This window comes from Lissotriton helveticus, chromosome 2_2 (assembly GCF_964261635.1).
Source record: "Lissotriton helveticus chromosome 2_2, aLisHel1.1, whole genome shotgun sequence".
In the NCBI taxonomy this organism is placed as follows: domain Eukaryota; kingdom Metazoa; phylum Chordata; class Amphibia; order Caudata; family Salamandridae; genus Lissotriton; species Lissotriton helveticus.
In genome coordinates, this window is record NC_136060.1 from 404,801,161 (window position 1) to 404,814,917 (window position 13,757).

At 46.4% G+C, this 13,757-nt stretch overlaps 1 protein-coding gene across 2 annotated transcripts in view; it reads right to left on the reverse strand.

The window, feature by feature from the left end:
- The window catches only part of MAEA (macrophage erythroblast attacher, E3 ubiquitin ligase), a 413,699-nt gene extending 401,004 nt beyond the window's left edge, over nt 1–12,695 (reverse strand). For both annotated transcript variants that reach the window (XM_078678642.1, XM_078678641.1), the window contains exon 1: nt 12,543–12,695. In XM_078678642.1, the coding sequence (XP_078534768.1) occupies nt 12,543–12,611 (69 nt within the window). In that variant the 5' untranslated portion in view covers nt 12,612–12,695. The remainder of the gene's footprint in view (nt 1–12,542) is intronic.
- Nucleotides 12,696–13,757: the final 1,062 nt, after the last annotated feature.

Here is a 13,757-nt window from a genome sequence, read left to right on the forward strand (position 1 = left end):
ACCTACTCTGTGGTAGAAAGGACATTATTAATGCATCTTTGGTTGATGGAGGTAATAAGTCTGTCGAATTAGACACTGCCATCGGGCTGAGAGGATGCCGTTTCTAGCGCCCCCTGCGCGATCCAAATGGGCTCCAAGTGGTTTTCCATTTTCTTCCCCCACCACTCGGCCGGGGACCAGAAAAGAGGCCAGAGCCAATCCCATGCATCTTGTGGTGTATCAAAGAATCTTGTTTTTACAGCAGTCACTAAACGCAACCTCGCTGGGAAGAGCAAGGGATACTTCAAATCTCGTGCTCAAAGTAGCTGTTTTACTGCCAAAAAAGAACTCAGTTGGACCTGACCTGGCTGGAGGTGTTCGTTTTTTAAGGGCTGCCTTAACCTCACGACTTGCGGAACCCGCTTCGCGGGTCCCGCTGCGGATTTAATCTCACCGTTTGTTGCTTGTTCCTGGTTTCCTGCCTGGCTGCTCCGAGGGGGCGCGTGAGGCTTCAGGGCTGCGAGCGTGAGGCTGAGTCACCTGGCCCCGCTCTCCCTGAACGCCCCGCCCACACCTCCTGTAGTCCATTGTGGCTGTTGGACCTGACCTGGCTGGAGGTGTTCGTTTTTTAAGGGCTGCCTTAACCTCACGACTTGCGGAACCCGCTTCGCGGGTCCCGCTGCGGATTTAATCTCACCGTTTGTTGCTTGTTCCTGGTTTCCTGCCTGGCTGCTCCGAGGGGGCGTGTGAGGCTTCAGGGCTGCGAGCGTGAGGCTGAGTCACCTGGCCCCGCTCTCCCTGAACGCCCCGCCCACACCTCCTGTAATCAAAAAGGCACCTGGACTTCCCCATTGTGGCTGTTGGACCTGACCTGGCTGGAGGTGTTCGTTTTTTAAGGGCTGCCTTAACCTCACGACTTGCGGAACCCGCTTCGCGGGTCCCGCTGCGGATTTAATCTCACCGTTTGTAGCTTGTTCCTGGTTTCCTGCCTGGCTGCTCCGAGGGGGCGTGTGAGGCTTCAGGGCTGCGAGCGTGAGGCTGAGTCACCTGGCCCCGCTCTCCCTGAACGCCCCGCCCACACCTCCTGTAGTCCATTGTGGCTGTTGGACCTGACCTGGCTGGAGGTGTTCGTTTTTTAAGGGCTGCCTTAACCTCACGACTTGCGGAACCCGCTTCGCGGGTCCCGCTGCGGATTTAATCTCACCGTTTGTTGCTTGTTCCTGGTTTCCTGCCTGGCTGCTCCGAGGGGGCGTGTGAGGCTTCAGGGCTGCGAGCGTGAGGCTGAGTCACCTGGCCCCGCTCTCCCTGAACGCCCCGCCCACACTTTTCTGCACCACGCCCCATTGCTCTTGGCCCATAAAAACCAGTGAGAGACGCTGCGCGGGACCGCCCGGGGATAAGCCCGGGACAAGGGCGGGACCGTTTGAGGCCGTTCGAGGCCTAAGAGGACTGGCCTGGCCCACCCCCCCTTGGTTTGTACCATTGACTTCGGGACTGGCCTTTGATATTAGTGAGTACGCTACAGGATTTTTATCTGCCATACATCATGTGTACTAGGGGGAGTCGTAGTAAGACTGCACTGGGCCTGACCAAGTCAAATGGCACCTTGGACGATTTTCTTGTAAAGACAAATTTGGCAATAGACGCCGAAATTACAAAAATGCAGAATAGGGTTTCTATCGAGCTGGACGCTGCGCGCAGGCTCTCCCTAACATTTGCTAACTCTAAAAAATCATCCTTGGGAAACATTGCGTCCGCTGCATCCCCCCAACAGGCTTTACACCCCCTCCCTCTGTTAATTCATGCCGACATTCATCATTCTCATCTTTCTTCCTCTTCACCCCCATTAGATTCCTCTTTTATTTTTACACCCATGACCCCTAAACTCACGGAGAATCACCTTCCTACTGTACAGGAAAAGCCTATCACTCTGCTGGATATCCCTGCCCCTTCCTTTTCGGTAGTAAAAAGTAAAAATTTACATCGTCAAACCATGAAAAGGAAGAACATTGCTAAACTTGCCTACAACCGCAAGAAAGCAAAAATTGCTAGGCATCAGTTTTTCAATTCTAGAAGAACTCTGCCAAAAATAGGGGAGCTTAAACAAACATCACATGCAGTCATCCAGCAAACAGGGGGAGAGAGTGATCTTACCTATCCTAATATCACTACTGTTCCTGCTTTAGAGAATTTTGCTGTCCCTGGTGACAACTTACCAGTGGGAGGCCAAAATGACTTAGGGAGGGATATGGACAAGGCGGGTGATGATGAACACTTTCTCAAAACAGTCTGGGTTACTCTAAAACAACTATTGTCACCTTTTGAACTTAGACTGTCACGCATTGAGACTCACCTGCTTGAAATGGATAAAACTTTAGTATCCCTGGCCACGCTTAGCCTAAAACAGCTGGAAGCTACATATCCCCAGATCACTGAGGGTGCCCCACAGGCGAGTAATGATGGTACCCAACTTGTACCAGCTCCAAATGCTGGCATTCAATCGGTATTAGTCCCTAACGAGGCATCCCCTGCTCCTATAATTCTCCCCTCTCCTTTGCCCTCCCTATTACCCAAACCTACTCCAATTCCTAAACCCCGGACAATTGCAAATGTCCCTGTTTCCCTTCCATCAAATTCATCAAAACCAGATACAAAACTCCCCATAAAACAAGTGCAGCCCAAAAATTCTTCTAGAATTGATCAGAATGCGACCAAGCCTATTACCCCTCTTTTACAGCGCACATTTAACCAACACCAAAATCAACAGAATTTTCGCGGGGGCTATATTGACCTCCCTCCCGATGCTGGGCCCTATGTCGCCATTTTGGCTGGGGTACCTACGCTTGACCCTGACACCGTGGAAACCCAGTGGTCCTTAAAGAACAAAGTGATCCACTGGCTAAATGCCAACAGGCAGCATCCGTACACCACCAGGAGCAGGGTCTTAATGGTCAGGCGAGTTCCATGGGTGGGTCGCACCTATAAATCCATATCAGGAGACTGTATTGTGGTGTCATTTGCAGACCAAAAGAAGGGTTATTTGCCGGGCGCACAGCGTTTTTTTAAAAAGTTTTTAAGGTTGTATGGATCTCCAGAGTATCGCCTTCTGTCTGGAGGCGTAATGTACTGAAATAAGGGCTGCACTCTCAACACTGAGAGATGTCCTCTAGGATCCAAAAATGTCCTTGAATCAAGGTTTCACAAAAAGATTATGACTCTACTCCAAAAGTTGTAGTCTGAATGTTTTATTCACATGTGTTCATAGCTTGTTATGTTCACAAGCGTTTGCTGCTGTTCCTGTTCCATTAACATTTTGCACTCATACCATCCCAATGCATTTCGGCATTTCCATTATGCCTTCATCTGGGGATATATTTCGCGAAAGAGCAAATGTGCGTCTGTGATGGTAAAGGCTGTAGCTGGGTTCATTTGCAGACCCCCACACAGCCCAACTTATCACCACTTGGGATCCACATGCGATGCACCAATCTATTGTCACTAAACCCCTTACCTTTTTTTACCCTCCAAAACAGATAGTTGAGCCTTCTGGGGTCTGGTCCATAGCCCATAACCACAGATGGAAGGGGCACGGGCAGGGATGGCAACCCACTAATAACTGGCGGGAAAGTGCACCCACTATGAATAGGTTTGAATGCCTAGATCAGGTGGATTGACTGGGAACTCTTGATCTTTCACCTCGGTCGAGTGTCCTAAATCTTTCAACCAAGCCCAGTAACATTGACAATTCTCCATCTGTTAACAAAAATCAAACCTCCCCGGGTGCAGAACAACCCTGCCCAGTCCAGTGTCCCCTTGCTGTGCGGGCCACACAACATCTAGAGATGGTACATTCCCTAGTTTCGCTAGATGCAACGGGAAATGTTGGCCAACCAGTCCAGAAGAATAGCGACTTAAAAACATTCACTCCTATCTTGGAATGTAGCAGGCTTGGGTAATAAGATCACCCATAAACCCTGGTTGGAGATTATACAGAAGCATGGCGTCCTTTGCCTGCAAGAAACTTGGCTTGTCGAGGAAAGTCATATTATGGGGTATCGAACATTTCATTCACCCGCTGTTCCCTCTCCCCAGGGTCGAAACAAAGGGGGCCTGTGCATATATACATCGAATATGGGGGATATAAAGGTATATGATTTCCATTCTGATCAATACTTTCAAATTCTTTTATTTAAATGGGGCACCACACAAAAGGTCATACTGGTAAATTTTTATAATAACATGCCAGCAAATGAAATGGAACAGATCTTGAATAAAATGTCACACCACATTCATAAAGTGAGAGATCAAAACACGGGGGACCACACAGTTCTATGGGTGGGAGACTTTAATTGTGCCATCTGCCCATCTTCTGAGTTAGGTTTGTGCGGCCTTTCAGATCACGAGGAGGATGGCCCTTTCCATTTCTCACACACCAAGTTGGGGTCCCTCCTCAACAGCATTATTTTCTCTTTTGATCTTACTTTCATTAATCAGGCATGTTCCCCCCCCAGTTCCCTTTGCCCCAACATATAATGGCAGAGGCTGTGAATCCACAATTGACTTTGCACTAACGTCACCCATCAAACCCAATTTTATAACTTTCTGGGAGATTGGGGACGACCCAATGAGCGATCATTATCCTATTACTTTTGGGGTAATGATCACAGAGGAGAAAGCAAAGGAATCTAGTGGGCCGCTATATCCACTGGAGGTCACTTTAACAAAAATAAACGGCTATGTGATAAAGTGGGAGAAAATGAATCCTTTAACCTTCTTTCACAGCCTCATATCATCTTGCTTTACAGACATACTTGTCTGTTTAGAAGAGGATATTGATCCAAAGGCGATCATGGCAGCTTTCGCTAATATTCAGCTTTACATTAAAGACATGCTAACGAGGAGCCACAAAAAGAATGGGAAACACACACGTGGGTGGTTCGATTCTAGCTGCACAGCTGCCCTGAAGAATTTGAAGAAAGTTTTAAATGTTATCCCAAAAGATAGGGTGCAAATTTCCAAGGCCAGACGAGAGTATAAAAGGGAAATTAATCATCGCAAGGCAACAATGAAAAGGGAGGCCTGGGAAGCTCTGGGGGAAGCTGCCAGGAATAAGGACACTAATCTCTTTTGGAAAGTTATAAGATCGGTATATAACACAAAAGTTAGTGACAATTGCATAGATGTAGCAATTACGGCAGACCTCTGGGTAGAATACTACGGCAAACTTTATACCAACAGCCAGGGGGACACCCAGATCCAACAAAAGGAAACCTTATCTTTGAATAATCTATCTTATGATCACCAGTCAACTGACCCCCCAGTATCCCCCTATCCAATTGACTTGGTTTTTACTGCACTAGAAGTGGAAAATGCCATCAGGGAAAGCCCATCAGGGAAAGCTCCTGGCCCCGACTACACCCCTGTGGATGTTTACAAAACAAACCTCGATTTTTGGGCCCCCCTCTTAACTAATGTTTTAAATATGGGAAACAAATGTGGCTTAATTAACACCTGGTCAGATGCAATTGTAGTGCCCATTTTTTAAAAGGGGAATAGGGACGATCCTGCTTGCTACCGTCCCATATCTTTACTGGACGGTCTTATGAAAATTGCAGGAAGGATCGTCCTTAAGAGAATTCAACACTGGGAGACAGAGAAAAAGGTTATTTCCGAACTCCAATACGGGTTCCGAAAGGGAATGGGTACCCAGGAACAATGCCTTAATCTGTCCCTATTGATCTCCAAATACACCGAGGCCAAAAAAGGGGACCTGTTTGTTACCTTTGTTGACCTCAGCTCAGCATTTGATTGCGTGGACCATCTTCAGCTCTGGTCAACATTGGAACATATCGGGGTGGATCCCACCATCATCATATTCATAAAAGAACTATATAGAGATGCCGGGGCTAGAGTGAGGTTCGGGTCCCAGGGTCAATGCACACAGAAATTTGCCATAAATAGAGGGGTTAGGCAAGGCTGCATACTTGCGCCCCTCTTATTCTGTTTTTATATAAATTCTATTGCAGAGCACTTAATAAACATCCCAAGTGACTATCCAGCTATTAATGGTAGGCCTGTACCCATTCTTTTATATGCCGATGACGCGGCAATTATGTCTAGGACTAAGGTAGGGCTGCAGAGAGCAGTAACTGAATTCTCATCCTACATGGGGAAACGAAATCTGAAAGTGAACATCTCCAAAACCTTCTCCATGTCATGCACCCAAAAAAAGAAAAGGCCACAATGTTCGATATATCTTGACGAGCAAAGAATTGAGTGCACGGACACCTTTTGTTATCTAGGTGTCGTTTTTGAAAGGAAAGGAGGTTGGAAACACGCAGTATCTGCTAGGAAACTTGCCTTTAGTCGCGCCATTGGGGCCCTGCGAACTTTCGCAGCAAAAATCGGGGGCAAACCGATTGCTGAGATGTTACAGATCTACCAAGCTAAGTGTATAGCGACAGTCACTTATGGAGCAGGCCTATGGGGCTTCGAAAACGTGTCCTCGCTACAAACCTGTGAAAACCTTTTTATCCGCTATTTACTAGGTGTGAGCAAATCCACTTCGACTTTTACCACCCACATTGAGACTGGCCTCAAATACCTTAGCGACACTATAAAGTTATCACCGTGTTTGCTGTGGCACAAAATCTGGACTACTATGGAATGCCAATTTAATAGAGAACTCATCACGGACTGTAAAAATTTGGATGGTGCATCCAAAATCAAGTGGTTACGATACGTCCACCTGATGTTCTCTGAAATTGGACACCCCGAATTTTATGATACTCCAGAGTCCCTAGAAAACTTGTCTAGGCCAGCTCTCAAAAAACTTTTAATCACACATTTGGAAAGTGTCAGATGGAACATTGAGAAACACAAGAGCTCTACCCTGAGTTATCAAAAAATTACCCCTATTGAAGGTTTACAAATGTATCTCAGGATCGAAACTGCACCGTATCCTCGTATGCTTCTTACAAGGCTGCGTTTAGGTACCTTCTTCCGAATGGTCACCCTTCCAAAACACAATGATTGGACTTCGGCGAATTTACTTTGCCCATGCGATGACCATTCTTCGCAAAGTAACATTCATATTATGTTCTTTTGTAATTTCTACTCTGCCCCGAGGAAATCATTCCTCTTACCTCTTCTTAAATCCTGGGGCATAAGAACATGTAAAACTGCCTATCTGAAGTTACTTTTGCTAGATGAGGTGCATGTAATCTTTGTTGTTTCTCGCTTTTTAATGTCAGTGATAAAATACAGAAACTCTATGGTGTAAGCTTAACATGTTTAGATTCGTTAGAAATTCTAACTTGAGACTTTTCGATTATATGTTTATCGCTGACTTTTTATACATGGAAAATGTTTTACAGATTCTTTACAAACTTTTTCAAATTTTTTATCGTGGAAATCTTTTAAAATGTATGATATAAACTGTACCTGTATGCTTTTATGATTTCTCATGTAAATCGAATAAAGCCAAATTTGATTTGATTTGAACTCAGTTGGAATTGCATCTCCACGGTATAGTCCGGAAAGAACCTTACACGTTAGTTTTCTTTCCTGACATCCTGTAATTTCCTGGCTTCTTGCAGTTTGGAGTTTCTATAGAGAAAATGCAATACCTTAAAGATGAACGGCTGGGGCTGGAGTCCTGGGCTGTTCGCCATGAGGGAATGCGATGTGCCCTCTCAATGGTGAGGTAAGACAACAGGAAGGACTTCAGCAGTATTCTTTGATCCATTGTTCAATAAATGCGACCGCATCTTGACCCTGTGCCCCCTCCAGGAGACAAATAAGGTGGACTTGTTGCACCTAGTTCGACCTTCTGCATCCTCTACCCTGGACTCTGGGCGCTGGATCCTGATGTCAAGTTCTTGTAGTTGCAGCTCCAGCAATTTAGTGGTGGTTTGGACCTCTGAGAGAGCCTGTTCCATGGCTGTTATTCACTCGGCTAGTTTTCTGTGATCTGAGTGAAGTAATGCGAGATCTGCCACCAGATTATCTATTTGGATGTAGGGATACACAGGACGCTTTATTGCAGCCAGTACTGCATTAAATCTGCACCCAGAAGGAGAAGGCTGGCTCAAGGAGTCCAGTTGATCAAATACTGCAGTTGATGATGACCATGAAGAGGCCCTGGAGTTGGTATTGCGAGTGCTGTCCATCACTGCTGCACTTCTATAACGCTGCACGATGAGGCGTGAAACCAGTTCACCGGTACAAGCAGCAAGTAGGGTGGGACCGGTATGTAACAGTCTGTAGATATGCTTATGGTGGCACAACAGCGGGTCGTGGCGCAATGCAGTGCGTGCAACCCTAGGTTTCAAAGTGCACAACAATAAAATTATAGCATCCAGAGAGACAGAAGCTATCGGGAGTGAAGGTAGAACACTGCAGTAACGCTGTCAGCCGAGAGAATCAGAGGACCACAGGTAGTGCCAGTCAGGAAAAGCCAAAACACAGAAACCAGATCAGACTAGGGCACCAAGTGTTTACAGTTAAGCAAATCCATGGCAGGCAGGCTCCCTCCCTCCCCATTGCCCCTTGCTTCATGGCACCCAGCACCCCTTGGTGTGGTATGGGATTATTACATCTAATCCTGGTTTCTGTATACACTTGTAATGTACAAAATGTTAATGAAAAGGTATTAAAAAGAAAACTGATCTGCTGGTTCAGGTCCATAGAATGAAACCCACACTCAGGGACCTGTAATGCAGAGACTAAGATACTAAACAAAGTGCAGTCAAAATTGCAATCCAGGGGCAACTTGTGTTCAGAATCTGCTATTTAAAGTGAAGTAAGCAATGACAAAGCCAATAGGTCAACTCATTAAATCCACAAGGAAGAAATCCCTCTAAGACAGAATCCTAACCGATGCACAAAACACCAAAGAACTCTTCGCCATCATCAAGGAATTCATCAAACCCTGCAGCGAAACAGACGTCCCATCCTCCCAAGACCGATGCAACAGACTCAGCACCTTCTTCCACCACAAGATCAGGATGACCTATGACAACCAAGACCACCACTTCACTGCTCCAGTTCTCCCTCATGCAATGCCATCCAACAGACCATGCTCAAATGGATCCCGCTCACGAAAGAAAACACCCTGAAGACCATGAAAAGCATCCACTCCCGAGCCCCCTCAGACCCTTGCCCACACCACATCTTCCACAGATTCGCCTCTGCCATTGCACCCAAACTACGCCCGAAAATCAGCTGCTTCTTCGAGACCGCCACATTCCCCGGTGACAGGAAACACGCCGAAGTCAACCCCCTCCTGAAGAAACCCTCCTCGGACCAGACGGACCTTATCAACTTCAGGTCCATCTCACCGCTTTCCTTCGCAACCAAGGTCATCGAAAAGGCAGTCAACATTCAGCTAGCACATTTCATCGAAGCTAACAGCATCCTGGACAGTTCCCAATCTGGATTCCGAAGCAAACACAGAACAGAGACAGAAGACATCCGCTTCCTCCTCCACCAGGGCAAAACGGCAGTAAGAGGATACTCCTGGACCTCACTACTAAATTCAACACTGTCTCCCACTGCACCCTAACCACCAGACTCCACGACGACGGCATCTGTGGCAAGGTCCTCGACTGGATGTGCTCCTTCCTCACTGGCACAACTCAGCTGGTCTGACTCCCTCCCTACCCCTCGGAACTGACAGGGGTCAACTGTGGAGTGCCCCAGGGCTCCTTCCTCAGCCCCACCCTTTTCAACATCTACATGGCCCCCTAGTAACCATGGGTAGGGAACCAAAAGCTCAACATTGTCTTGTATGCCGACACCCAGCTGATCCTCTCCCTCACCAAGGAACCCAAAATCACCAAACAACTTCCAAGAAGGGATGAAAGCCGTTGCCACCTGGATGAAGAACAGCTGCCTGAAATTCAACTCACTAAAGACAGAAGTCCTCATCCTTGGCTCCACCCCCACCTAATGGACTGACTCCTGGTGGCCCTCCAACCTCGGAAATCCCCACCCCGATGGACCACGAACGAAACCTCGGCATCATACTAGACTCATCACTCACAATGAACCGCCATATCAACGCTGTCTCCTCGACCTGCTTCAACTCCCTCTGCATACTTCGAAAGACCTTCAGATGGTTCCTAAAGGAATCCAGAAAAACAAAACTGTCATGCACACACTTATCAGCAGCAGCCTGGACTACGGCAACACTCTCTATGCCTGAATCAATAAGAAACTCCTTTGCAAGCTCCAGACTGTCCAGAACGCCACAGTCAGACTGATCCTCAACATCCCCAGTCACATCATCCAACACCAATGCGATCTCCACTGGCTTCCAGTCAAAAGAAGAATAACCTTCAAACTCTTCACTCACGCATACAAGGCCCTTCAGAAAACCAGACATGCATACCTGAACAGCCGCCTCTCCTTCCAGGCACCCAATAGACACCTCTTATCAGCCCTGCTCTCACTGGCCACCGTCGCACGTATCAGCCAGACTAGAACGAGAGGAAAGTATTTCTCCTACCTCGCAGCCAAAGCCTGGAACACCATCCCCTTCCGCCAATCTTCCACACTGACCCACTTCAGAAAGGACCTCAAGACCTGGCTTTTTGGGTGACCCCAGCATTGAACTGAGCTTTCCCCCAGCGCCTTGAGACCCTCACGGGTGAGTAGGTGTGCTTTACTAACCTTGATTGATTGACTGTATGAAACGAATTCTCAGCTGGTTGTAAAGCTCGTTTGCAAAGCACAAAAGTAAAGATAAATATTTTAAAACACTGAGCACATTTTAAGGCATCTTGAAACTGAGTGAATTCAATATTTGTAATCTTTATACATTAGTTACTTTTATTTCCGAACAGAATTTAAAAAGCCTGTTGCACATGAACCAATTTAAAAATATCACAGAGGGTGAGTTACAGGTACTTAAAAGAACATAATAATCTTAAGAAGTGTCAGAATTAAAGGAAAACGCTTGCCGTCTACTCTCCACATGACTCACAACTGCTTCAGATATTTGGCAGCAGCATATTTATGAGCATCCAAGAGAAGACACTTCTGAGAAGACACTTTATTCTAATCACTCAAACGCAGGCTGAGTGAGTGCAGCAGCCTACCACACTAGCAGCTTCATTAATGCTGCCCAACTGCCCCATGGCTTGAGCTTTCATGAAACATGGGAAGGGGAGGTGATAAAGAAAACCAACCTAAGATAGTCGTGAAATCTTGCAAAAATAAAACTGTACTTGACCTTTAGAATTGAGCTATGAAGGGTAGCAAGCAATGGAAAGAGTGCAATTGGGGGGGGGAGGGGAGAAGTGAGCAGGGAAGCGGCACTTAGTGGAGACAGCAGGAAAGCACATGCACTCTCATAGAGCACTCAGAGGAAAAGTAAAAAGTAGTTCCCTGATGTGAGCCATGGGAGGATACAAGTCATTCACTCAAAACGATGGAAGAGATTTGTTCCAGGACAGTGACAAAAACAAGAGGAAGGAAAACCATCGAATAAGGAGCAAACAATTTAAATTGACAAAAAAGTAAACAAATGATAATAATGTGGCTAACCCAAACCCCGTTCTAGACATTGTCCTGTACACAATGGATTTTTGACAACAATCAGGTACCGAAGGCGAGATCAAATAAGTTACTGCAACAAGATAACATATGCTCTTCTGTGTTAAAGTCTGTGGGTCTGCAATCGAGTTAACAGAGGACACACTGGACCCAAGGACCATACGAAACAATTGCTCGGTGACTCAATGTATCTATTGCAGAGATCGACATGTAAACTTTGGGTTAAAGCCTCAAACTCTAGTTGCGGCAGACTTAGCCTTTCATTAAGAAACATCACGATTAGCCACCAAAAACTACACCATGCCGTCAGAAAAGAGTGTCATCCGCGAATCCGAAAAATCAACATAGAATTCAAGGGTTTGGAAACAATTCGTGTCACTGAACTTGTAGGTACGGGCGAATGTGGCCATCTCACAGGCATCAGGGCTGTAAAACAAACGTCAACAGCAACCCATAATCAAAACCAAGGAGGTCTCGCAGTCGGCAAACCTGAAATTCAATTCCATAAGACACATTTCGTTTGTCACTGGGTGACAAGCCACGCTACTGCTGCCCCTGTTTACTGTTAAAGCCTACCGTACTGCATGTGAATAGTGTCTTTTTTTTATAAGACAGACATAAAAACTGACAGCTACCAATACCGGTATAGTGAGAAGATAGCATAATTTAGAGGTGGATAGACACATCAGCAGACGTATGTGCGACATGGAAGAATGTGATGGAATTACAATCGCAATATCAAGTCGGAATGCACTGCCTATCTGCTATGAACGGTGTAACCTCGCAAAATCCAATTTTCGATACCACATGGGCGAAGGGCAAGATATAAAATTAAGACATTCTGATTCCAGCCACGAACCCCTCTTTTGGAAACGGTTTCAACATAAAATGGTGCCGTTTACCCAATACCGGCTTGTTTTGGAGGTACCTCTGTGTCAAGTACTGAGTGGAGGACTATGTGGAAGGGGGGCATGGAACGACAGGGGAGAACACACTTGACACACCTTGAGAGTAGGGTACTCCTGCACCTTCAGAGCCATTGAAAGCTGAGCAGCTGATTCCTGCACCGCCATCTTGGAATGGGAACAAGAAGCCTGGTTGTGACTAGTCTCCAGCACAAAAAACGCCCTGACGAAGTCTGTCACGTGACGGGTACGTTTGAACTGAAACTGCACCTGCGCACTTTCTCTGTGTTGCGCACGCCTTAATTTCCAACTGTAAGCTTCCCGAACAGACTGGTACTTCGCTACGCTCTACCTCCCATTGGTAAATGCTTCGTTATGGGGCGGGTTCACAAATTCACAACACCGGGGACAACAATAGAGAACAGAAAACTGCGTTGTGAGTGTGACTGGGGAGTGAGTTTTTTCCGAAGCGGCGCGTGAGATATCGAGATCTGGTGCTGAAGTGAGAGAGGTCTTTCTCTGTTGGTCCCTGCGAGGGCGTAAGAGAATGGGTTAGGCAGGGTACGATACTACTCCACTAAAATGATTGGCATGGGCAGACGAGTAAACCAGATAAATATTGAAGGAAGTACAGTTCCGAACTGAAGAGCGTAAGAACAAGGAACCTAACTTGGCGCAGAGAGAAAATAAATGAGGGGCATATTATCAAGCCCATTATCGCCATTTAGTGGCAGTTTTCTGCCGCTAAAGCAGCGATAATTTTATCGCATGTCTTGATAATATGCCCCTCAATTCGCTCAGGAGAGACATATGGCCATATTAACACGAATGGCGTTAAAATTATCGCCGGTTTAGAGGCAGAAGATGTTCACACCAGAACATGGACTTCTATTGGAATTCTCAAGGGCATATTATCAAGCACATTATCGCCGCTTTAGCTGCCATTTTCTGTCGCTAAACCGGCGATAATTTTTAACGCCGTTCATGATAATACGCCCCTTAGTTACTGGAAGTCGTGAAATCAATTATTTTGATTGGAAACCTCGAACTGGAGCTTTGTATCTACGCTAGCATGGACTCATTTGGTAACCTCAGGTAGAGTAACAATTGTATTGAAAAGAAAAATGGGGCGGTGATGTCAAAAAGATATACTTTAAAGGGGATGTATGACCATAAGAGAGGCATTGTGTGGCGGGCTGAATTATTCCAGAAAAGGGTGGACAGTGCTCGAAATGGAAAACATTTTTCCGGGGTCCTATAAATTGGGGGACGAGTGGCAGCACACGGGGTAGAGCCAGGAAGGACTGATTCATG